A 26560-nucleotide genomic window follows, 5' to 3' on the forward strand; every position below is an offset into this window, starting at 1 on the left:
ACTGCTTAACTTTTCGAAGTGCTAAACGTTATACTAAGCACATTTAGAAACAAGTGCGAAATTAAGCCCAACATTTACGGTAAGCCCTGTCCCTCTACTCAGTAACCTCCGTGCTACATATTTACCGTTGTGGGTGACATGAAGGCCACTCACTCCAGCTACTGACAGATGAAAACCGATGGATGTGTCTCACGCAAGACTGCTACGTGTGGACCAGATGGGTTCTGTTACCTTCTGATGTTGTTATACTTTCAGGATCAAAACTAGAAACCGGCATTTGCACCGATATCAGCAGCAGGAGGGAGCAATGCCAGTACAGGGAGCTCAGTCTCAGAATAAGGAAAGGCTTCACTGTGAATGACGTCGGGAACTACACACTTCGCCTCCAAACGCCATACTTTGCTACTCTCAGCGTCACCACTTCCTTCTCTCCAAAGTGTGAGTCATTAGCAAGTGGCGCTTTTTTCTCTTAATTTTTGTTACGCTTGGTCAGTAGCCTACTCTGCTTTTTTTTTTTCTCTTTCCTTGGCCAGCACCTCTCTTGAATATTATTACCACTCTTTCCTTCACAGTTCCCCCACAAAAGACCCAGCTATCTGTTAAGGGGACCACAGAGAGTTACGCCCTTCTCAACACCACCATCACAGCCTCCTGCACCGCCTTTGGAAACCCTCCACCTTCCCTGGCCCTCGACACCTGTGCTACTGGTTCTAATGACACCTGCGTAGAAGTCTTAGAGGTAAATTTACTATCTTTAGGGGGAAAAAAGAGAAAAGAATGTTCGCTTTTTTGCTCCCTTGACAAAAAAAAAAAAAAAAAGTTAAAAAAGAAAAGTTTATAAAAGGAAAGGTAGGTCAGTTTTATTTGCCAAGCTATTATTAATGTTAAATTTTGTTTTGTTTATCTTATTTTGTATCTTCTCTTCATGTTCTTTCCACCTTAGCCTTTAATTTTCTCGTTTTATTTTTTTTTTTTTTAATTTCTCTTTTCTCAGCTCTCAGTCTTCTTCATCTAACTTTAACTTTTTCTTCATTACCTCTCCTATTGTTTCTCTTATTCTTAACTTTATCCTTAACCTTCTACTTTTGTTTTCCTTATTTCTTCATCCATTCTCTCCCACTCTCTCTCTCTCTCTGAAAATGCCATTCCTAACTTAATCAGTCACCTCCCACTATCCTTTCCATTGAAACCGGATATTTTGCACTCTAGTCACAAAGTAAGTCAATTCCTCGTTTTCTGTTCATTTCCCAGGGGGTGACTGCAATCAGAAGGACAAAAGTGAGTAAAGAGTGGCTGGTTCGCGTCCCTTCAGACACACCTGTGATGAATCTTACCTGTGAAGCTGCTAGTGACGAGGGGAGGCATTCCAGTAGTCTTCAGGTGTATGTTTCAGGTAAAGGCTGAAAAGAAATTGTTGTTGATGAGACTGAAGGAGTTTTGCAGTGTTTGTAGGAGGAGGAAGGTCAAAGTTAATATTGGTAAAAGTAAAATAATGAAATGCTCGAGAGAGAGAGAGAGAGAGAGAGAGAGAGAGAGAGAGAGAGAGAGAGAGAATGGAGGGGAGGAGGAGGGTAAGAGAAAGAAAGCGAGGGAAGGAGGGAGAGAGGGAGGGAGGGTGGCAAACAGAGAGAGAGAGAGAGAGAGAGAGAGAGAGAGAGAGAGAGAGAGAGAGAGAGAGAGAGAGAGAGAGAGAGAGAGACTGGTAGTAGAATGATGGGTGTGAGACTAAATAGAGAACAGCTGGAAGCGGTGGATTATCTCAAGTATTTCAGGTATCGACAGTTTTGGTGGAAGGAGGAGCTGAGATTGTGTGGAAAGAGGAAACGTACTTTGTGGATTGAGAAAGGTTGATAAACAAAGGCAAATTGATCGAGGTGTAAAGACGAAGTTAAATAGTTACATCCCACTGTTCTGTTTGGAATAATGGAGTAACGGAGAGGAAAGGGAGAAAAAAAAAAAGTGTTTGAGGAATATATTTAGTAACTAATATTGAGAAAGTTGGGTGGACGAGCAGATCAGTGTGTGCTAAGGTGGTCTGGGTGTGTGGAGAAGAGGATTGAGGAGAGTAGACCAGTAAAGAGGATGGTAAGATCAGAATGTACTTGGTAAACGTCAGGAGGAAAGTCTCGCCTGGAGTGGATGAACTGTGTGAAGAGAGCAATGAATGAGAGAGGAATGAATGAGTGTGGGAGAGGTGAGTGGCGAGTGACGGTGGTGAGTGTAGGAAACTGTCACTGTCTATTTATTATTATTATTACTATTATCATTATCATTATTATTATTATTATTGTTATTGTTATTATTATTATTATCATGAGTGTGACTATTGTTATCTTTATTTTCAGTATTTAATGTTTAGGTAAAGACAAAGAGTGTGGATGCTTCACGTGTATCAAAGTTTTTTTTTTTTTTTTCTCAACAGCGCGTCACATAGGCGGGCAAAGTTCTCTACCTTCCATTCTCTTTCTTATTTTACTTAGTACATTTCATACTTTGGTTAGAACATTTGTTTCATATCGTTACACTTAGGAATGATTGGTGAGTCTAAACACCATCTCAACGCCTAATCAAAGAGATCATTGACAGAATATGATGAGTTGAAGTGAAAAAAAAAGTGTCTGCATTGTTTTCTTATCTATACCATGTGGGCTTTTCACGGGAATTTCTGGGCTAAAGGGGATACTTTTTGTGGTACCTCCTATCTCAAAGCCCACCCGCTAGGAAACCGTAGCCCCGAGTGAGGAAGCCCAACCTACACTCGGACCGTGGACAGGATTTGTTTCGTTTATAACTCTTTTAGTTTATTACAACAATTTCGATTACCTTAGCAATAATTACTAAAATAAACTCTGCTATATTGTAGAACTTCTTTCTTCAGATTTCTAATAAAATATTATATAAGCGGTAAATGAAATAGTTAAGGATAATCGCCATAAAAAAAAAAAATCATTTCTTGACCGTTACTTGTTTAAAAAGAGTTTAACTACATTTTGCTACAGTGCGTTGTGGCAAGCTAAGTACATGAGGATGGAACAGTAAGAATATAAAGAATAGAAAATATAATGCGTAACTGTAAATAAAGTAAGACAAACACGAACAAATAAAGCATTGGCATATTTACTTTATAATAATTACTAACACCCTCATTTCCCTCGTACGTCTCTGTCATTCCCCTCCCCAGCAACATCAAAACATGTAAATACAATAAAAGAAGAAATATTTAGTTAGTCACATTATCAATCACAAGCAGGGAAAAAAGTACGAATATAGTAAATAAGCTTTTCTCGCCTTATTTTCCCTCAATTTCACCTCAAAACTCACAGTGGCTCAGGTAGAGACGCGGGGCAACTCATTATTCAGAAGGAAACACTTAGAAACACAACACAGCACAACACAAACTCAATCAGGTGAAGAAAACACTTAGACACACAACACAACACAACACAAACTCAATCAGGTGAAGGAAACACTTAGACACACAACACAACACAACACAAACTCAATCAGGTGAAGGAAACACTTAGAAACACAACACAACACAACACAAACTCAATCAGGTGAAGGAAACACTTAGAAACACAACACAACACAACACAAACTCAATCAGGTGAAGAAAACACTTAGACACACAACACAACACAACACAAACTCAATCAGGTGAAGGAAACACTTAGAAACACAACACAACACAACACAAACTCAATCAGGTGAAGAAAACACTTAGAAACACAACACAACACAACACAAACTCAATCAGGTGAAGGAAACACTTAGAAACACAACACAACTCAACACAAACTCAAGAATCGTAACAACACACGAATAATGTGACTGTTTACATTTCTGGGTATGAAAGGGCGCGATAATAAAACAAAAGCTCATACCATAGACTCTGTCACTTCATGGGTCTATGCGCATCGCTAATAAGGGTCTACATGCAAAATTTGATGAGGTTAGGTAAAAATAATAAAGTCAGGACGCTTTTTTCTTTGTTTTTGAGACTGCCCGGCTAATGTTTAATCAGGTTCGGAGTCTGTGGCAGAGATAACTATTAACATCTGCTGTTTTCTTATTGCTTTCTATCTTCTCTTTTCTTTTCTTCTACTTCTCCCTCTTCTTCTATCTTCCTTCCTTTATTTTTTCTTTCATATCCTCCTTCTTCTCTTCCTTTTCCTTCTCCTCCTCCTCTTCATCATCCTCATCCTCCTTCCCCTCCTCTTTCTACATCCAGACGCCACATCGCTGGAAGAGCACCGGGCAATACACACCCACTACTGCATAGAGGGAGACAACGTGACTCTGCCTTGCCACTTCAGTGTAGCCAAGGCAGCAGACCATCCTCCCGTCGCCTGGATCAACGCAACGCGGGGGAAAGCCACCAAGCAGATCAGATGTAAGTGTTATGTTTGGGTTGGTACTGGTGGTGGTAGAGATAATGGTGCTAGTGGTGGTGGTTGTAGTAGTAGTAGTAGTAGTAGTAGTAGTAGTAGTAGTAGTAGTAGTAGCAATTTCAGTAGTATGAAGAGGAAGAGGAGGAAAAGGAGCAGCAACAATAGTGGTAGTAGTGGTAATTATTGTTATCATCGTTGTTGTTCTTCTACTTCTTCCTCTTTTCGTTCTTTTTGGGCAACTAAAATGAATGGGTAAGATCTAAGCATAGTATAAACTGCAGGTAGATGGATTAATGTCATTGCTGCCCAAATTATTATCATTATATTTATCTTCCTTAACTTCATTTTTTGCCTGACAAGTTTTTTTTTTTTCTTTTTCCTTCCCCATCAAATACCCCAAAACCTCACCCACATATTTCAATAATTTTTAAGACAATTTTGAACCTCAGGCAAGGGAGAGATGAACAAATTATGGCAAGAATCTGAGTATATATGCAGAGTCGCGGTTTCTTTTCCTTTTCGAGTTGCTTCAAATTGGCCCGCGGCTTAAGTCTACGGAGAGAGCGTGCCGCATTTCACTAACTCTAGGGGAGAAGTTTGCCATTTTTTCATTTTAAGTATATGGCGGGAATTATCACATTGTATTATTCAGTCCACGCAGATTACTACTACTACTACTACTACTACTACTACTACTACTACTATTATTAATACACACATTCACAGTCACATCACATTTCTTTTCCATTCTCTCTCTCTCTCTCTCTCTCTCTCTCTCTCTCTCTCTCTCTCTCTCTCTCTCTCTCTCTCTCTCTCTCTCTCTCTCTCTCTCTCTCTCTCTCTCTCTCTCTCTCTCTCTCTCTCTCTCTCTCTCTCTCTCTCTCCACAGCCTCCTCAGCTTACCTGCAGACCGTGGCGTTGTCCTTCTCACCTGTGCTGGTCACGGATGCACGTAATTACACCTGCATGGCGGGCAAGAAGAAGGTGACTGTGATTGATCTCCAGGTAAAAGGTGAGTCTTGGAGCAGGTTAATGGTTTGTTTTAACTTGCACGTGTATGTGTGTGTGTGTGTGTGTGTGTGTGTGTGTGTGTGTTGATAATTGGTAAATAAATCCACTAGATATATAAATAGACATAGCAAAATCTTAAGGAAAAAATACTCGATTGACTTTTCTTTTTTTTTTTTTCTTTTTTTTTTTTTTTTTTTGTTGCGCGAAAATATGAAACTATGAAATCCGATGAAAGGTTTAATTTCTCTCACCTCCTTCACCACCACCACCACCACCACCACCACCACCACCACTACCACTACCACTACCACCAGGATGAGTAAGATACAGCCGCTGGGTAAAATTGGGTCGTCGGATATTTTCTTTCCTTTTTTTACTTGCAAGGAAAATCGAGAAACGTCTCCCGAGTTCTAGTGTTTCAGGGGCAGAGACAGTAACAATGTGTTGTCTGCCTCAGAACATCATGGGAACACTGGGTCATTCATGTGAGGGAGTGATAGACTGACCATAAGAACATCAGAACATCAGTAAATAAGGGAAGCTGCAAAGACCAGGTATTCACATAATTTTTATATCTTTTTCTAACATTTATATCGTAACAATTTGATAATTATGTCATGGCATGTAATTATAAGAAAATCAGTAAATAAGGGAAGCTGCAAGAAGCCATCAGTCCTACACGTGGCAGTCCCTTCATGAAACATATCTGATTTCCTCCTATCGCCTTCATTCGTAAATTTCTATAACCTTCTTTTAGTATTCCTTAATGACAACGTGAATCCATCCCACTTTATTTTAACCACTAATTTCTTCCTATGTCTCTCCTGAGCCTAAATTTTTCAAGTTTAAACCGATCAATTCTTTTCTACCCTCGGAGTTTAGTTTTTTTTTTTATGTAAGAGGGGAAAGCTGGCAAAGAGCAACATGAAGAGTGAAAATAAGGCCTACTTAGTTGTCAGTCTCCATGCTTACGTCACCCATGTTATGAGTCCTATACCACGAAATTTCACCATCGAACGTACGCCACGACTCAGGCAACGCGAGGCCAGTGCGAGTCATTACACTGATCTGCTGTGGCGACCTCTAATGGGCGCAGACCAAGAGGGAGGAGAGGTGGTGCAATTGGGCGAAAATTATCTCATTTGGGAGCAGAAATAAACCTCACTGTGGCCACAACTCTGGAAAGACCGCCGTGCCCTTCATTGGTGCTGAGCGTGGCTTGTCAACACACTCAGGGCTATGCGAGACAACACCTTTTGAGTTGTTTATTGTATGTTTGTTACCCATGCCGCGTAAAGCAGTTTATTGAGTAGTTTCTATTTCTTTATGTTTCTTAGCCGAGTCTTAAGAATTAAAATTGGAAAAAGGTATAATTCTTACAATACATATACACTGTGGGCAAAATACATTTAACAAGTAATATAAAATGTGTTTAAAAGTACACCTATTAAGTGCTTCTAGAGATACAAATAAACACGTGGCCCAAAAAAAAAAAAAGCAGATAAGGTACAAGAAAAAAAAAAAAAAAAGAAAAGAAAAAGAAAAAATAGAAAATGTTTTTTTTTTTTTTTTAATGCCGAAAGAACACATACAGAAAAATTGGTTTAGGAATATTGAATAAGTTAATAAAAAAGTTAATAAAATAAGAAAAACACATATCCATAATTCAGCGCAAATCCACCACATTTGATTCACTTATCCACTTATTACCTTATCCATTTACGTATATATTTATTCTACGTCTAATTTCCACATCACCATCGCCTGTTTGGTCCGCGACAGCCATGAAGAAGCCGACGTGGGTGTCAGACAACAGAACACCCAACACAACACATCGCCTTCACCACCAGGAGACTCTGACATTCACCTGCGAGGCCACAGGTGTTCCCGAGCCGCGATACAGGTGGACCAAGGTGTGTGTGTGTGTGTGTGTGTGTGTGTGTGTGTGTGTGTGTGTGTGTGTGTGTGTGTGTTTACTTATCTGACCTTTTTATGTATTCATTACCTTTTGTTTTCTTTCTATATTCATTTTCTTATCTTTTATCATTCTATAATTTTTTTTCTTCTTCCTTCTTTTTCCTCCCCCCCCCCCACACACACACACGGTAGCTACAGTACAAACCCAAACAGCAATACATATTTAAACCTTAATAGCTTATGAATCCAAAGAGTCAAGCATATACTTACATACATCATTCATAACACACACACACACACACACACACACACACACACACACACACACACACACACACACACACAACTTCTTCCCATAGACTGAATTGTTAATATACTTTTCGACAAATAAGACTTTTTAATCAACTTTTTCATCACTTAAGCAAATATATAACCTCCCAGAGTACCCATAGCATTATTTACCCATGAGTATTTGCAGGATGGAGAGGAAATCAAACAAAAGAAGGTGGACGAGGAAAGGGAATACAAGGACGATATTGATAAAGAACGAGAAGGAGGAGAAGAAAGAGAAGGAGGAGGTGACAGTCATTACCTGACGATATTGAAGGGACGAGTGCAGGATGAAGGATTGTACGTGTGTGAGGTGGAGAACAGGGCCGGCAGTCTCCTGGTGTGGTACAAGGTGGAGTTCCTACGCCCACACACTTCAGTTCCTAAGCATGGTGAGTAGTGGTGGTGGTTGTAGTAGAAATAGTAGTAGTAGTAGTAGTAGTAGTAGTAGTAGTAGTAGTAGTAGTAGTTGTTGTTGTTGTTAGTGGTGGTGTTCGTGGTGGTGATGGTGTTAGTGTTGTTTTGGGTGGTGGTATTGCTATTGTTGGTGATGTTGGTGTTGTTGCAGGTGGTGGTGGTAATAGTAGTAGTAAGAGCAACAGCAGCAGCAAAAAATGTATCTATTCTTGAAAGTCTGACAGGTTAAACTCAACTCATTCCTTATCTCATGAACGATGCATTAAGAAAACTATCGATTAAAACAAAACACGATTTAAAACTCTTACTTGAGAGGGAAAAAAAAAACTACATTGATGAAAACACAATATATGAAAAGTAACCACTGATTTGTGACTCCGTTGTGACGCGGGATGGTGACACAGTCCATCACATCACCACTGCTTTTCCTTTCCAGTTTCCAAGTTGATTGTGGCGCTGGCGGTGGCTGGTGTGCTGGTAGTGGCGTTGATAGGATGGTGTCTTTACAACCAGGTGAGTCACACACACACACACACACACACACACACACACACACACACACACACACACACACACACACACACACACACACACACACACACACACCGCGTAGTGTAGTGGTTAGCACGCTCGACTCACACTCGAGAGGGTCAGGGTTCGAATCACGGAGGCGGCAAGGCAAATGGGCAAGCCTCTTAATGTGTGGGGTGTGTTCACCTAGCAGTAAATAGGTACGGAATGTAACTCGAGGGGTTGTGACCTCGCTTTCCCGGTGTGTGGAGTGTGTTGGGGTCTCAGTCCTACCCGAAGATCGGTCTATGAGCTCTAAGCTCGCTCCGTAATGGGGTAGACTGGCTGGGTGACCAGCAAGCGACTGAGGTGAATTACACACACAACGATGACAATAATAAAGATAAACTTATACATAGGGAATAATTAACTAATGCAATCAATATCAAATAAAAATACAATACTGGAAGACATTTAACCATTATTGTAAAGTATTCGATTAGGAAAGAGACAAAATATAACACGTGACAGCAAAAATACACAAACTGATAACTATCCATTGTTGTATAAGTAAACACTCTCACACACACACACACACACACACACACACACACACACACTCTCTCTCTCTCTCTCTCTCTCTCTCTCTCTCTCTCTCTCTCTCTCTCTCTCTCTCTCTCTCTCTCTGCTTATAAATGTGTTGGTTTTACTATCCATAAACTCCCAACATCAGAAACTTCACTGTACATTCGCGTCTCCCGCAGTGGAGGAGCTACAAATACTCGCTGCAGGCTGCCAGGGCATGGAAGGAGGGCAACGTGAAGGCGCTTAACACATCACTTAGCCTCAGGGACCAGGCGCACCTCCTTCCCTTCAAGCCAAAGTTCGAGATCTCCAGACACCAGATTACTTTTGGTACCGTCTTCGTTTTGTGTCGCTTTTGTTATGTTGAGTTGCTCTGGTTGGGAGTGTTGCCTTTGGTTCGGTACTCCCTGATGTGTCCGTGTGTGTGTGTGTGTGTGTGTGTGTGTGTGTGTGTGTGTGTGTGTGTGTGTCTGGATCGTATATTTTCTTTCCCCTTTTTCTTTTCTTTTCTCTTTTTATTCAAAGTTTGTGTAGTTTTTCTTTCTTTTTTTATTTCTTTCTTTATTTCTTTCTTCATTTCTTTCTTTCTTTCTTTCTTTATTTATTTATTATGTTATTGCCTGATGTGTTCTTGTCTTTCGTGATTTATTTTTCTATTTCAAGTAAGATCACATTTGACAAAAAAAAAAAAAAAAAATCGAGTTGAATTTTCCTCCACCGTCAGGCAAGATGCTGGGGTGCGGGGCGTTCGGGCGAGTGTACAGAGCAACAGTGGCAGACTTGAGCTCTGGGGAGACTAACGTGACAGTGGCTGTGAAGATGATCAGGGCCAGGAGTGACAAGACCCAGCTGTTGGCCCTGCAGTCTGAGCTCAAGATCCTGATGCATATTGGCAAGCACGTGAATATTGTGAACCTTGTGGCCACGTGCACGAAGAACATCCACAAGAAAGGTAAGATTTTTTTTAAAGATTTTCAGTACCATGACGCGTTTCCATATTCACTCTGCTTACTATTTGGTGATATTTACAGATTCAGAAACTCATATGGAGATTAAATAGTGAAGACTCTGGCTATTAATATTTTGAGCTCCATAGCCACATCCTAATGTCAATAAAATGGTCTAATCGCACACAAATATCAAGATAAAAATGTGTTCCAGTACTGAAGGGATTAAAATAATGAAGACTGTGGCTATTAATCTTCAGTCCTCCATAGACCTTTCCTAATATCAATAAAATGGTCTAATCGTTCAAAAATCTCAAGGTAAAAATGTGTCCTAGTACTGAATGAATTAAGGTAGTAAAGATCTGGGCCATTAATCTCCTAACCTCCATAGACCTTTCTTAATGTCAACAAAATGGTCTAATCGTTCACAAATCTTAAAGTAAAAATGTGTCCCAGTATTAAAGGGGTTGAAATAGTAAAGATTATGGCCATTAATCTTCTGACCTCCATAGACCTTTCCTAATGTCAATAAAATGGTCTAATCGCACACAAATCTCAAGGTGAAAATGTGTCCCAGTACTGAAGGGGTCAAGATTTTCAGTATCGCGTGTTGGCAGTCAGTGTTTCTCCTCGTGGTTTACTGTGCCTGGCTTTGTGTTTCTAAATAGTGCATTGCTTGGTTGTGTTGTCTCTTGCGGTATTTCTTTCTTTTTTGTTTCTTTTGTTTGCTTCGTGAAGTTCTTGACTCTGCTGTTCCTTGCTGTTCTTTTTTTTTCTCTCTCTCTTTTTTCCTAATATTTCTTCTTGGTCTTGTTTCGCTTTGTGTCACTTCTTGGATTGTGTTTCTCTTGCCTTTGTTGTCTCTTGTAATGCGTCTTCTCTTTTACACTGCTTCCTCGATCACTTTTTTCAAGATATTTATTCTCTTCCCTTGGCTACCTCTAGTGGACCTGCAAGGGGATTGGCAACTAAGTGGGAAGGGGGTCTTTTTTTATTATTTTTGTTGTCTTTGTTCAGCTTTCCCCTCTTGCTTAAAAAAAAAAACTTTTCTCTTCACTCTGTATAAAAAGTCTTAACATTTTATCCATTTTTTTTATTCATCTTAATTTTTATGTATTTCTAGTATTCTGTTCCTCAGTCCTCTTTTAATTTCCTATGTCACTTTTTTTTCTTCTACAATGTTTCCACAATTGTTTTTTCCAAGCTCTGTATTAAAAATGTTAAAACTATATCTCTTTTCCTGTTCAGTTTAATCTCTATATAGTTCCAGTACTCTGTTTCCTCTGTTCTCCTCTTTGAACCTCCTGTGTCACTTTATTTTTCTCTTTTACAATCCTTCCTCAATCCTTTTCCTCCAATCTTTGTGTTGATAACCTTAACACTTTATTCACTTTTCTTTGTAACTTAATATTTACATAATTCCAACGCTGTTCTGTTTCCTCGATTCTCTTTCTCTAATCTCTAATGTCACTTTATTTTTCTCAATCCTTTTTTCTCCAAACTCTGTATTAAAAACCTTCACATTTTATTGTTTTTCTATTCAACTTAACCTCTCTATCATTCCAGTACTATTCTGTATTCTCGGTCTTCTTTTAGCCTATTTAGCATTTTTTTTTTCTCTTTGCAATGCTTCCTCAAAACTATTCTCCAAAATCTGTATTGAAAACCTTAACACTTTATTCTTTTCTCCTATTTAATTTAACATTCATATATTTCCAGTGCTGTTTTGTTTTCTCGATTTTCTTCCTCTAATCTCATATCTTTTTCATTTACTCTATTACAATGCTTCCTCAATCCTTTTTGTTCCAACCTCTATATTAAAAACATTCACACTTTATTCCTTTTTCTATTCAACTTAACCACATATTTCCAGTGCTGTTATGTTTCCCCGATTTTCTTCCTCTAATCTTTTATATCTTTTTCATTTTTCTCTTTTACAATCCTTCCTCTATCATTTTTCTCCAAACTCTGTATCAAAACCTTATTCCTTTTCCTATTCAGTTTAACCTTCATATAGTTTTAATACAGTTTTGTTTCTACCGTTCTCTTTTTCTAATTTCGTATATCGTTCCTTGATGGTTATTACTGCTGTCACAAACTGGCTTCTCTGATCTCTATAGCAGGTGTTCAGTGGTCTCCTTCACGCCCCTACTAAACATTCACCCTTATTCCCCTTCATCCCTCTCTTCCCTCACCTTCAGGCATATCTCTCTCGCTCTCCAGTGCCTCTTATTAGCATTTATTTATGTAGGAACTAGGAAGGACAACAAAAATGACAGTAAAGATAGACTAACTGAGGTGTCAAGGTTTATACAGACAAAAACGTCAACGAAAACCAGAGTACAGTGCATAAGGTAATTTCACTGTATTTATGTCTGTATTTACACGGTTCTTCCCTCCCTCACCTTATACACACTCCTTGCCTCTATTGTCTCTCCCTTCTGTATATTTCAGGTATTATTTCTATAGGGGATGCTGTATATTTGTTTTCTGTGTCTCTGTCTCTCTGTGTCATTCAAACACCTCCCCTTCCTCAACTTTTTTCCATGTATTCGCTCACGTAGGCAACCACACTCCGCTCCCACACTGATAGTTGTGTGTGTGTGTGTGTGTGTGTGTGTGTGTGTGTGTGTGTGTGTGTGTGTGTGTGTGTGTGTGTGTGTGTGTGTGTGTGTGTGTGTGTGTGTGTGTGTGTGTGTGGATGTAATTTTATATAAGTAACAAAGGAAATGGCTCTAATTAATTTTATGAGTTTGTTCTTAAATAGAGAGAGAGAGAGAGAGAGAGAGAGAGAGAGAGAGAGAGAGAGAGAGAGAGAGAGAGAGAGAGAGAGAGAGAGAGAGAGAGAGAGAGAGAGAGAGAGAGAGAGAGAGAGAGAGAGAGAGAGAGAGAGAGAGAGAGAGAGAGAGAGAGAGAGAGAGAGAGAGAGAGAGAGAGAGAGAGAGAGAGAGAGAGAGAGAGAGAGAGAGAGAGAGAGAGAGAGATCAACAACTATTATTGTCACATTTTCATATCATCCATTCCCCTCATACATACACACATACATACATACATGCATACATACATACTTACATACACACATACATACCTCACCAATCATATATCAATTAATTAGATTCCTTTGGTCAATTATAGGTCAACTTTCCTTCCATCAGATGTTCTTTCTTTACTTACCTCCTCCCTACTCTCTCTCTCTCTCTCTCTCTCTCTCTCTCTCTCTCTCTCTCGGGATTATTTAATGTAATTCACAGTAAACAACCTCACAATGATCAGTTATTCACTATTTTTTTCTTTGTTATCCTTTGTTTCTTGTTTTACTTCTTCATCTCCTCCTCCTCCTCCTCCTCCTCCTCTTCTCTCTTTCTTAACTCTCTCGTTCATCACTTCCCTCCTCTTTCTTCTATATTATCTCTCTCTGCAGGCTCCTCTCTACGTCTCTTCGTCTTCTCCTTCTTCTTCTTCCTCCTCCTTCTCCTCCTCCTCCTTATATTCTCTTACCATTTCTCATCTCAACACCCTTACCACAATTCTCTCTCTCTCTCTCTCTCTCTCTCTCTCTCTCTCTCTCTCTCTCTCTCTCTCTCTCTCATGCTACTTATTTCCTTTTTTTCTTTTTTTCTTCGTTGCTACATTCATTTGTCACAGTGCCGTCTCTCTCTCTCTCTCTCTCTCTCTCTCTCTCCCCGCAGACCTCATGTTAGTGTTTGAGTACTGTTGCTTCGGTAATATTCTGGACTACATGAGGCGCCACAAGTCATCTTTCGTCAACCAGCTCGCAGAAAACGGAGAGGAGTTTCTGCCTGGCGTCGGCCAATCGTCATGTGAATCCTGCAGTGAGGTGGAGGAAAACGAAGGAAGGTAATGACTAACTTCTTTGATTTTATAGAAGAGAAGATTCGCTCAAAGTTGTAAAATCAAGGAAGATGATAAAGTGTATATATTTCCTCGCGCTAGATAGATAGATAGATAGATAAATAGACAGATGGAGATAGACGTAATGAGTAACTTAAATTATATAAAAAAAATATGTATTACCAAAAGAGGAGCAGCGAGGGGCGGGTGTTTAAGGGCTCCAGAGACAAGCCAATCTCAGTAACAGACAACCCCTCACCCCCACCCCAAAGTGTCTTATCGCAAAGTACCGCTGTGTTAGTAAAATCGCAGAAAGGAGTGGAAAAAATAAACAATAAGTCACGGAGATGGAAATAGATGGGAAATATGAGTGAGTGAGTACGTTTGACCAGAGAGAAATGGAAATACAAAAGGTAGAAATGAGTAAAAAAAACAAAGGAGTCACGGAGATGGAAATAAATGCGTAGATGTAATGGGTAACTTAAATTATATAAAAGTATACAGAAGGAAAGAAAATAGACCCTTTCTAACGATGAACAAATAAATGAAAGCTAAATGAATGACAAATTAGATGAGTGAATAAAAAAAAATCTTATGGAAATAAAAAAAAACTATCGGTAGAAGTGAAGGAGGAAAAGAAGGAAGAGGAGAGAAAAGAACGGGTGAAAAGAAGGAAGAAGATGAAGGAAAGAAGGAAAGATAGAAGGAAGGATAAAAACAAAAATGGAGGTAAAATAATGGTTCTCCCTACAATAAAAATACCTCTCCCTGGCAACACTCCCCTCCCCTCCCCTCAAACCAATGCCCCCCTGCAATAATAGTACCTCCACCCACCCCCCATGCCCCTTACCCCAACCAGACTATTCTCTCTCTCTCTCTCTCTCTCTCTCTCTCTCTCTCACACACACACACACACACACACACACACACAGCAAACTTAAAAAAAAAAGATAGAAAAAGAAAAAGAAATTCTAATTATACAAAAGAGGAGGAAGAAAAAGTTTTACCCTAATTAATACATAGAAAAAGAAGACATGATGAAAAAAAATGTTATGGAATTCAGTAACAAGAGAGAGAGAGAGAGAGAGAGAGAGAGAGAGAGAGAGAGAGAGAGAGAGAGAGAGAGAGAGAGAGAGAGAGAAGTCAAAATAGCGATGGAAAGGAAAGCTGAAAGTGGCCATAAATTTATATAAGGGTAAGCTTTAAAAAAAATAATAAAAATAGTAAGGTAATTAATTATAAGTACGATATCAAGAGAAAAAAAAAATCTTCCTTTCCCTTCCTTATAATAGGTAGAGAGAGAGAGAGAGAGAGAGAGAGAGAGAGAGAGAGAGAGAGAGAGAGAGAGAGAGAGAGAGAGAGAGAGAGAGAGAGAGAGAGAGAGAGAGAGAGAGAGAGAGAGAGAGAGAGAGTGTGTGAGACGACTAACTTCTTTAATTTGTAAGAGAGTGAAAAAAGAAGTTACAAAAATCAACGAAACGAAAGCAAGAGAGAGAGAGAGAGAGAGAGAGAGAGAGAGAGAGAGAGAGAGAGAGAGAGAGAGAGAGAGAGAGAGAGAGAGAGAGAGAGAGAGAGAGGTTAGTTTAGGTTAGGTTAGATGAGTAAGGATGAATGAAATGGTGAAGGAAAAATGAAAGATAGAAGAAAGGAAAGAAATAAAAAAGTTAATAACGAGAGAGAGAGAGAGAGAGAGAGAGAGAGAGAGAGAGAGAGAGAGAGAGAGAGAGAGACGTTACGAAAATGCGAAATCCAGTTTAAATTGTGGATTGTTATCATTGTATATTGTTAAGGGAGTTGTTTTTTTTTTTCTGGTTTATCTCGTCAGGTTTTGCTTACTTCGTTTCCTCTCAGGCCGCTGCTGTTCATTTCCTTGTTTATGAAAGTTATCTGCGTGTGTTATCAACCAGTAGTAGTAGTAGTAGTAGTAGTAGTTGTTGTTGTTGTTGTTGTTGTTGTGGTAGCAGTAGTAGTTGTAATTGTAGTTGTAGTAGTAGTAGTAGTTGTTGTTGTATACTAGTTGTGATTGTAGTTGTTGTTGTTGTTGTAATGGTGGTGGTAGTAGCAGTAGTAGTAGTAGTAGTAGTAGTAGTAGTAGTAGTAGTCATAGTACAGTAGTTGCAATACCAGTAGTAGTTGTTGTTGTAGTGGTAGTAGTAGTAGTAGTAGTAGTAGTAACATTTGTCTATCTTCCTTTAATTATCCATTCTTCTCTCTCTCTCTCTCTCTCTCTCTCTCTCTCTCTCTCTCTCTCTCTCTCTCTCTGTCCATTAACAATCTTTTACCTTCTTTCCTTCCTTTCTTCTTTCATTTTCCCTTCCACCATTTTCATTCATCCTTTCTGATCTTTCCTCTTCTTCCCTCCTTTCCTTTATAACTATTTTCCTTTCTCCTTTCATTCATTTTTTTCTCGTTCTTTCCTATCCCAACTGACCTTTCACCTTCTTTCCTTCCTATATTCCTTCATCTCTTCCTTCCATCCTTCCTTCCTTCATACTTTTATTTCTCCATTCCCTTTCTCTCCCTTCCCTTTCTCCCCACCTACATCCATTTCTCTTACCAGAAAAAGCAATATATTTCTCACCCTCTCTTTCTCTCCCTCACTCTCTCCCTATCTGCCATTCCCATTAACTAATCTTCTTTGACCTCTCCTCTCCAATCTGCGCAGGGACACGAAGGTTTACATCAGCGCAGACAGAGTGATCTTCAACCCAGGGAAAATGAAGTCCACCACCACCAACGCCGCCACCATCACCGAGTCTACTTTTGGGCAATCTAGACAGGTAAACTCTGGCACTCCCTCCCTCCCTGCATCTGTATTTCCTAATTCCTACGACTTGTCTTCTTTTCAGAGGGAGGTATCGAGGCATTTGCTCCCTACTTTTGGCTGACGCTTTTCCACCTTTTAGAGAGCCAGCATTCAAGTGGGTCTTTTTAATCTTTTTTTTAATCTCTTCCCTACACAAAATAATAGAATTAGACACGTGTATCCCCAAAATTGTAGAAATAAGAGAAAGATGAGTAAATGAAAAGTGAAAGAAGATAGAATAAATAGATGAGTAAATAAGGAAGGAGGAGGAGGTGGACGAGGGGGGAAGAGAAAGAGGAAATGGAAGAGGAGGAAGAGGAGATAGAAGAGAAGGGCTGTAAACAAAAAAAAGGAATGATGAATAAGGTGTTAAAAAAAATGCTGATGATGATGAGGAGGAGGAGGAGGAGGTGAAGGAGGTGGACGAGGAGGAGGAAGAGGATGAGAAAGAGGAGGAAGAGGACTGTACACAAAAATAGAATGATGAGTGAGGCTTAGAGAGGAATGATAATGAGGAGGAGGAGGAGGACGAGGAGGAGGAGGAAAAGAAGAAAAAGAATAGTGATGATGATAATGAGGAAGAAGTAAACAACAACAACAACAACAACAACAGGAAATAGAAGAAGTAAAAAAGAAAAAAAAAAGGAGAGAGAAAAGAAAGAAGAAAACATTAAGATTATAAAACTGTATACACACACACACACACACACACACACACACACACACACACACACACACACACACACACACACACACACACACACACACACACACAGCTCAGTATATTAAAAGAAATTGCAGTTATTATAATTTTCTTCTACGTTTAGTTTAATTTTCCCACGCTCGGACAGGTAAAGGTGAGTCTGAGCGCATTTCCCTTAATTAAAACTTGGAGCAGGTGAACGAAAATTAAGAGGTATCTTCGTATTACTTATTTATTCGTTTATTTTTCAGATTAATTCGACTACTAGTTTTTTTCTCCTTTTTTTTATTTATTTCCTCTTTTTATTTTAATTTCATTGAGTACTTTGTTTTTTTTTCTTTTTCTTTTCATTATCATAGTTTGAGAAAGTTCAGAATTGGCGGGAAAAATATTGTTAGTAATGGTGTCACTTGTTATTTTTTTTGTCCATTTACTTATTTATTTTTATTTTAATGAGTCTAGCTTTATTCTCTCTCTCTCTCTCTCTCTCTCTCTCTCTCTCTCTCTCTCTCTCTCTTTTATGCTCATTTTCCCTCTAATTCCAGTTAAAGCTTTTGATGTTTACTATTATCACTATCATTATTACTATTTTTATCATTATCATCATTACTACTATCTCCACCACCACCACCACCACCACCACCGACGCAGCCCCTTGTGGTGGATGGTTGCCAGGGTCAGGTCAGCCACGCCTCGGTAGCCAACACTTGCCTCGGTTCCGACATGACCTGCTTATCTCTCAGTACGTGTGTTTGTGTGTTTGTCCTCGTGGTGTTTAAGTTTCCCATTTTCCTCTTCTGTTTTTCTTTTTCTTTTCTTTTTTTTCATTTTTCTTTCTCTTTTCTTTCTTCTCCTTCTTTGTTTTTCTTTTTATTTCTTTCTTTCTTTTCTTTTTCTTTTTCTCTTTTCTTCCTTTCTTTCTTCTTTTTGTTTTTGTTTTAGTTTTTCTTCCTGTTCTTCTTATTGTTTTTCTTGTCTTGTTCTTGTCTTCTTACTCTATTTCATTTTTACTTTTTTTCGTTCTCCTTGTTCTTGTTTTATTTTGTTCTGTTCGTTCCTCTTCTTGTTCTTATTCTTGTTTTTTTTCCAGTTCTTATTGTTCTTGTTTTCGTTTTATTTTCATTTTTTTTCCTTTCTCATTTTCCCCTCTCTCTCTCTCTCTCTCTCTCTCTCTCTCTTTCTCTGGCTTACAAATGTTTCTTGGCGGTAGAGATAGCGCCATGTTCTTGCTGCCACACCATTAACTTATTCAATTTACAGTATTTTTATTTATTTTTCTCTCAGTAAGTACATTTTTCTCTCCTTATTATATGACTTTTTTTTTCTCTCCATCTCCCAAAGTCTTCTAACATAGCCTTATTTTCTTCTACTTTATTTATTTTCCCATTTTCTTTTCCTTTGTTTTCTCTCATGACTTTTCTTTTCTTTATTTCTTTTCTATTCCATTCCCAAAACCTTCTTTTAGGCTCTTATTTCTCTGTTTATTTATTTTTTTCTCTCTCTCTCTCTCTCTCTCTCTCTCTCTCTCTCTCTCTCTCTCTCTCTCTCTCTCTACATCATAATTATCATGAAAAACATTTATCCCTGTCTTTTAGCTTTATCTGTAAGGGAACTGGCAGCTAAGTAGGCCTTTTTTCACTATTCTTGCTCCTTTTGGCCTGTTTTCCCCTTAAAAAACATCATTATCATCAAAATATTCGTTCAAACACTAATTTTCCTTTCTCCGTCTGGCAGTCACGGACACACACAATCTTCAGGAGCCCAGTCTGCCCTGCGATCCTGAGAGCCTTTCACGCCCTCTGTGCTCGCGGGACCTTCTCTGCTGGGGCTTTCAAGTGGCTCGGGGCATGGACTTCCTCGCCTACAGAAAGGTTAGTTTAATTTTAACCTCTTCAGTACTGGGACACTTTTACCAGGATTTTTAGGTGTGATTAGACAATTTTATTTGCATTAGGAAGGGTCTATGGAGGTCAAAGGATTATTAGCCAGTCTTCACGATTTTAATCCCCACGTAAGTTTCTGAAGAGGTATAAAATCACCAAATACTAAGCAGAATGAATAGGAAAATGCGTCTTGGTACTGAAGAGGTTAGTGGTCATGGTGTTTCAGATTAGCAAGATTTCTGTTTTACTTATAAGAAAAATAGCTCTGAAACATTTCCTTTCGCACCTGCACTTCATTTCAAAAGGTTCCAGTTAAGGTTGTGTGAGTTTTTTGTGTTTTTTTTAATTTTCTAGATACAGATTAGCAAGATTTTTGTATTTCCTATAAGGCAAATAATTTTAAAACTTTTCCTCCTGGCCTTTCATTACTTTTGAGAGGTTTTAGTTGAGGTTATACGAGTTTTAAGAGGGTTTTTATGGTTCTAGGGACAGATTAACAGGATTTCTGTATTATATGTGAGAGAGACGTTACTAAGAGCCTTACTAATTATCTTTGTGGCCTTTAAAATAGTCGTTTCAGGATATATAGCTAAATAAGATCTTTATAACACTAAATTTTGTCGGAAAAAGTAGAAAAATAGTAAAAATAATTGTTTCTAAATATGGGATTAAGTAAGTCATTTATAACACTCAATTCTGTAGGAAAAAGATCAAAATAGTATTCATCATAACACTGACTCCCATAACTGGTACATATCACCTCTCTAGGAACTCATTCACAGCCTCCATCCTCCTTACATTCGCCTCTCCACACAGCCACACCACCACCACCATCATTACTGCTCTCTCTCTCTCTCTTTCGTTCCTGCTATACACAATGTCAACCAGAAACGTTCCCACATCTGGTACATATATCATCTCTCCAGGGACTCATTCACAGCCTCTATCATTCTTATTTGCCTCTGTACACAGTCACACCACCACCACCATCATTACTTCCTTCCTGTCTTCTCTCTCTCCTCTTTCCTGTTATACACAAGTCAATCAGAAACGTCCTAGGACCTAGATCGAAAGGTAGGTATTGATTTCCGTGTCTCGTCACCTCCTCCTCCAGGTGCTACACGGGGACCTGGCGGCAAGAAATGTGCTTCTGACGGAGGGCAACCTAGTCAAGATCAGTGACTTCGGCCTCGCTAAGGACATCTACAAGTACAACAACTACAAGAAAGACAAGAACGTGAGTGAATCTTGATTTTAACTAGAATTACGAATCTATTATCTATCATTCAAGCAAGAAAAAAATATATGACTCAGTTTACATTAAAAAGTCAGAGCACGATATTCATCATAGAAAACGAATTAGTTAATGGTAGACCAAAGTATAAAATATCCTTTTTAATTCTACCAGTCCCCACTCCCAGTCAAGTGGATGTCGGTGGAGGCGCTGAGGGAGGGGATCTTCTCCACTGAGAGTGACGTGTGGGCGTACGGCGTAGTGCTGTGGGAGATATTCAGGTGAGTGACGGACATGACCGCTGGCAGACTGAGAAAAACTGGCAAACAAACACGACAATCTGAAACGCTTTACTCTCTCACCAAGACTATTTATAAATACCACAAAGATTAATAACCAGATTCTTATAAACATCTCTGGTGTTAGCAATGAGGAAATCTTGTTAAACTGTCACTTCAACCTTCATCACACTCTTGACCCCTTCAGTATCATGACGCGTTTCCATATTCATTCTGGTTACTATCTAGCGATTTTATACAGCTTCAGAAACCTATGTGGGGAGATTGAAATAGTGAAGAATGTGGCCATTAATCTTCTGACTACCATAGACCCTTCTTAATGTCAATAAAATGGTCTAATCATACACAAATCTCAAAGTAAAAATGTGTCCCAGTACTGAAGGGTTAAATCATCACAGTGATCACTAAAACACTCGAAACTCATCAACATCCATTAAAATCCTTTGAAAATAGTCACTAAAACCTAATAAAAGCAGTTAAGGTATCAGAAACACCTTTGGCCATGTCAGTAACTCGCATTAAAGCCTGTTATAAGTAATTGAGGTGTCGGGAACAGTGTATTGGGCATCTCCCCGCAGCCTGGGCCGGTGTCCCTTCCCCGGGGTGACAATGGACGAGAGCTTCATCAAGTCCCTGGAAAATGGATACAGGATGGAATGCCCCAAGTACTGCACGCGAGAACTGTAAGCTGTTATTATTGTTGTTGTTCAAGTTGTTTGTTGTTATTCAGTTCTTCTTTTTTCTTCTTGTTTTTCTTCTTCTTCTTTTCTGTTTCTTCTTCTTCATCTTCTTCGCGCACATGGAAAGCAGACCACCAGTTAACAGCAGTTTCAGAACAAAAGAAACCAGCCAACTAATTTTCTACCTGTGGTTCAAATAGACAAGCTGACGAGTAAAAACAAATGTAAATGAATCAATGTAAGCAAAAGAAGTAGATGTACAGTATAGATATGTCAATAATCCTTGCCCTGTTGATTCCTCCCCTCGTCAGGCACCAAGTGATGCTGGACTGTTGGGCCACAGCGCCGGAGAACAGGCCTTGCTTCAACACCCTTCAGAGCAGACTGAGTAAGATGCTTTCCGAAAGGGACAGCAAGGTGAGGGTGCTGAGAGGCGGGAGTGAGTGATTAGAGTAAGAATTCGATTAAGGTGGGAAGTGGGGCAAGTAAAGCTAACTACATTTCATCACGGAGTTCCTTTTCATGTGTGAGGTTGAAATCTTGCTGAAAAAAAAAAAAAAAAAGTGACGGAGGGCGGAGGGGGCGGCATTTTATGGAGGCTGACAATTTTGGTCTTCACAGTTGTCAGCTTTCCGTCATTAGGCCTGTTGATTATAAGGCCTAAGCTCATATTCTTGATACACAAGCCTAGACACGTAACCACCATCAGGGGCTCAAGTATAGTGATGATGATGGTAATAGTAGTAGTAGTAGTAGTGGTGGTGGTGGTGGTGGTGGTAGTAGGAATAGTAGTAATAATAGCAGTAGCAACAGTAATAGTGGTGGTGGTGACGGATTACACACACACGCACACTTAAAAAAACCCCAAATGAACACACTCACACACGCACGTCACATTACCAAACCTTCACCACATCTACACACATCTTGTAAATGCTTCAAGACACTCCATATATTACTTATAATGCTGTTAATTATCGCATATCGCAGAATTGAAGGGATACTAAACTAAATATTATCCTCTTCTGACGCCCAGTGAACATTGCATAACCACTCGTTCCTTGAAGTTTGTTGTATTTAGAAGAGAAGAGCTACCTAGTATTCCAGGCCTTGTGATGTCAGATGAAGGAAAGTAATCATATAGAACCGATTCGTTGTTTTTTTTTTTTTTTATTATTCTTTTCGGTTGGAAGGGAAGAGGCAGACATGCAGACACAGTGGTTATGCTTGTTTGATGGTTGTTACATTCGGAAGAAACAAGCGTAGAGTAACAAACCGTAGCCTGGTTAAAACATTAATGATCAAAATGTCATATTATGTGGTTAATGTGCGCGTTAACAGTGAGGAACCAGCAGAATTCACATGATTTAATACCTAATTATATCAATACTATTAGTACGAATATAAGTATAGAAGTTGTTCTACCTATCTATGCTGTAGTATCAATACCACTCGGATGGCAAACTTTCTTTTCAAGTAATATGTTAATTCATAAGGCGATCGTGGTTACGCTAACAAACAGACAGCGGCGCTTCGGTACTACCCATCCTCCCACTCCAGGCCCCCAAGGGTCAATAGCTCAGTATGTCTCAGTTTTTCGTGACGGTAGGAGTGTGAGTTGGCAGCTATTACCACATTAAAAGCCTCTGGTTGATTTGACAAGGGATTTTAAGCGTGTTTTTTTACGATTCTAGTGACATATCAAAAAGATTTCTACACTCAAACGGCTCTGCTTAAAGTGACACATACGGGATTTCATGAATGTTTTTAAGGTTTTGGTGATAATAACGAGACTGCGTTGGTGTTTCAATATCTCGTATTTATCTCTGGATTAAGCCACGAAACCGATCCACAGAAACAAGACTACGTTATCAAGGTGAGTGTCTATATAAGGCGACCCACTCCCAAGGGATAAATCATCAAATGATTTTCGTGCCATTTTTAAATGTGTTTATGTGAGGTTGAGGGTGGGGGTCCACCTGACAACAGATCCCGCCGCCAGTTTGGATCTCTCTGATTCCCTCATTTATCAGACATTTCCTGCCTTATCTTTCGATATTATATGTCTGTCTTGCCACAACAAACAGCCGCGTTCCTAAGCTTTCATATCAGCCATTGAGACACACCCGCCATGGCCAGGTTTAAGTTTGGTGAAGGTTTAAGTGAGATACAAAGTGGGGGTCGACCCCCCCACAGCCCGGCCGCCATCTTGGATATGCCTGCCCCAGCCTGCCCAGAATCCAGGAATATTTTCTTTATTCCTAGACAATTCATTTGTGCTCAATAGTAAGATTTAATGTTTTCTACAAGTATTTCATTGTGTTTGAAGTGTTTTCCGTGCGTGTGTGTGGCGATGGATGTTGTTGTTGGCGTTGTTGTTTTTTTTTGTGTTAAATAAGGGCGTTTTTGGCGCCAAATTTTCAGGACCGTCCAGGGAAAATTTTTTGTTTGAGGCAGTATCAAGTTGTTATTGTTTTCAAAAAATAGTTGATGTGTTTTTAAGTGTTTCGCCTTCCTGGTCAGTGGAATTGGTGGAGAGTAGAATTGTTTCCTAACGGTGTTAATGTTCCAATAATAGTTCTGTTGGTATCCCTGTAAATTATTTATTTCTGGCTCTAATCCTCTCAGAAGTGTTGAAAAGACTGTTTATATTCTTTAAAGTATGTTTCGTTCCTTTGAAGTGAGAATGGGCAGACATTTAAATTTTTTGATGAGGGGGTCAAGGTTCCAACAATTTTTTTTTTAGTTCTTCTGAAAAGTCTTGAATATTACTGGAGTTTGGAATCTCTTTATATTTTTAATATTAGTTAAAATATGTGCCAAGTCAGAATTTGTAAAACAATCTGGTGTGGCGGCGTTTTTCCGAGGGGTCATTTTTAAAATGATTTCTGTTACGTATATAAGCCCGCCAGGCCGGGCCAGGGCTGTGACGTCATCAGCCCTCCGGGCCAGGCCGTGACGTCATCAGCGCTCTTGGCCAGACTGTGATGTCACTATGGCGGGAGCCTCCCAGATGCCTTCCTTTCTTGGCTCTCATCGTCCGTATCTATAGCATGATTTACTGTGTGTGTGTGTGTGTGTGTGTGTGTGTGTAATTCACCTCGGTCGTCTGCTGGTCACCCAGCCAGTCTTCCCTATTAAGGAGCGAGCTCAGAGCTGATAGACCGATCTGTGTGTGTGTGTTCACTTGTTTATTTTATTTGACATAAGGTGATGGTGTGTGTGTGTGTGAGTTGGCCTGATTTTCATATGACATAAGGTGACTGTGTGTGTGTGTATATTCTAGTGTATTCCGTTGTATATATAGATTGTGTGTGTGTGTGTGTATATGTGTGTGTGTGCGTGTGTGTGTATGTGTGCACATGTGTTCCTCTGACTTTCGTTGTATAGATGATAATGGTAATGGTGATAGTTGTGTGTGTGTGTGTGTGTGTGTGTGTATTTCACTGTTTGATCTGCTGCAGTCTCTGACGAGACAGCCAGACGTTACCCTACGGAACGAGCTCAGAGCTCATTATTTCCGATCTTCGGATAGGCCTGAGACCAGGCACACACCACACACCGGGACAACAAGGTCACAACTCCTCAATTTACATCCCGTACCTGCTCACTGCTAGGTGAACAGGGGCTACACGTCAAAGGAGACACACCCAAATATCTCCACCTGGCCGGGAAATCGAACCCCAGTCCTCTGGCTTGTGTGTGTGTGTGTGTGTGTGTGTGTGTGTGTGTGCGTGTGTTGTGTGTGTATCTGCTGGTGAGGGGGAGACAAAGTAGCACTGGCTCCATCACTCGTGGCTCCAATCTACCCTGGCTTGCCTCCACTCTGAAACACTTCTGCAGCGTACCGCCGCCTTTGTGTGTGTGTGTGTGTAGTTTAAGGGCTAATGTGCTTTCTTGATATTATATTACTTCTGGGAAGGGCGGCAAACTGGAAGGCCGCTAGCCGCTCCGGGTGCAAACATACTTGCTACGCCACTCCCTGCAGCAGCACTCTAGGTCTCCTCAGGGCTACTTGAGTAGGGTTTGGGCACTGGTTGAGTGGGGTTTGGCGTGGTCGGGGCTGGATGAGGAGGGGCGGGGTATGAGCGCGGATGTAGCGCAGCTTGGCAATGTGTGGCGTTTCTAGGCGGTTTTTTTTTTTTTTTTTTTTTTTTTTTTTTGGGCGGGAGAGTTGGGGCGTAAGTGGCGGGAGCAGGACATGGCAAAACTTGATCAACTAACCTGACCTTTCCCTCCTTTAGTACCACGAAGATCTACTAAAGACAGCGGAGAGGAAAGTGTTATATAGTTAACACACTATACCTTGCCACTCTAATACTGCCCGTTTACAAATAGATATATAACGAAAAGAAAAATATTGATTAACTAACCTAACCTTTACTTACCAGTACTACGAAGACCTACAAAAGATAGTAGAGGAGAAGGAAGCACTGGAGGCTGAGGAAGAGGAGAAAGATTCAAGCTATCTTAACATGGTTGGCAATGTGAACTACGCAAACCTCGTGCAGGCAAAGAACCAAAGCCAGAAGGAGACCACGGAAGATGACAACGCCTATATCATGATTAGTAGCGTCCAGGAAGACTCCAAGATGACTGTGCGTTATGTGATAAACAAGGGATACGTTTCTCTGTCCAACGCTGAGAACTTAATGGTTGGTGGTGGTGAAGGTGAAGCAGCGCAAGGGTTTAAAAGTTCTGTTGTGCCTGCAGAGTAGAAGGAAGTGTTGTTGTGTTTGTGAGTGCTTTGTGTGTGTATTTACCTAGTTGTAGTTTTCCAGGGCCTGGGCTTTACGCTCGTGTGGCCCCGTCTCCATATCTACACTTATCCATTTTTTCTTTAAAGCTATGCACACTCTTTGCTGACACCACTTCCTCACTCAAACTGTTCCAAGTCTCAACACATCTCTGCGGGAAACTATATTTTTTAACATGTGTTTGTGTTACTGTGTGTGTGTGTGTGTGTGTGTTTGATCTGCTGCAGTCTCTAACGAG

General features: G+C 39.9%; 1 protein-coding gene across 3 annotated transcripts in view; it reads left to right on the top strand.

The window, feature by feature from the left end:
- Nucleotides 1-26453, top strand: part of LOC123516062 (vascular endothelial growth factor receptor 1-like) — a 35689-nt gene extending 9236 nt beyond the window's left edge. For all 3 annotated transcript variants that reach the window (XM_045275109.1, XM_045275102.1, XM_045275091.1), the window contains exons 5-23: nt 256-438; nt 573-739; nt 1252-1393; nt 4232-4393; nt 5281-5403; nt 7185-7315; nt 7798-8041; nt 8503-8579; nt 9341-9491; nt 9886-10113; nt 13798-13966; nt 16626-16740; nt 18121-18211; nt 19204-19340; nt 20467-20589; nt 20761-20867; nt 21464-21568; nt 21877-21982; nt 25957-26453. In XM_045275109.1, coding sequence (XP_045131044.1) covers nt 256-438; nt 573-739; nt 1252-1393; nt 4232-4393; nt 5281-5403; nt 7185-7315; nt 7798-8041; nt 8503-8579; nt 9341-9491; nt 9886-10113; nt 13798-13966; nt 16626-16740; nt 18121-18211; nt 19204-19340; nt 20467-20589; nt 20761-20867; nt 21464-21568; nt 21877-21982; nt 25957-26283 — 2888 coding nt within the window. In that variant the 3' untranslated portion in view covers nt 26284-26453. The remainder of the gene's footprint in view (nt 1-255; nt 439-572; nt 740-1251; nt 1394-4231; nt 4394-5280; nt 5404-7184; nt 7316-7797; nt 8042-8502; nt 8580-9340; nt 9492-9885; nt 10114-13797; nt 13967-16625; nt 16741-18120; nt 18212-19203; nt 19341-20466; nt 20590-20760; nt 20868-21463; nt 21569-21876; nt 21983-25956) is intronic.
- The last annotated feature ends 107 nt before the right edge of the window (nt 26454-26560 follow it).

The sequence above is a fragment of the Portunus trituberculatus genome, chromosome 5 (assembly GCF_017591435.1).
Source record: "Portunus trituberculatus isolate SZX2019 chromosome 5, ASM1759143v1, whole genome shotgun sequence".
NCBI lineage: Eukaryota > Metazoa > Arthropoda > Malacostraca > Decapoda > Portunidae > Portunus > Portunus trituberculatus.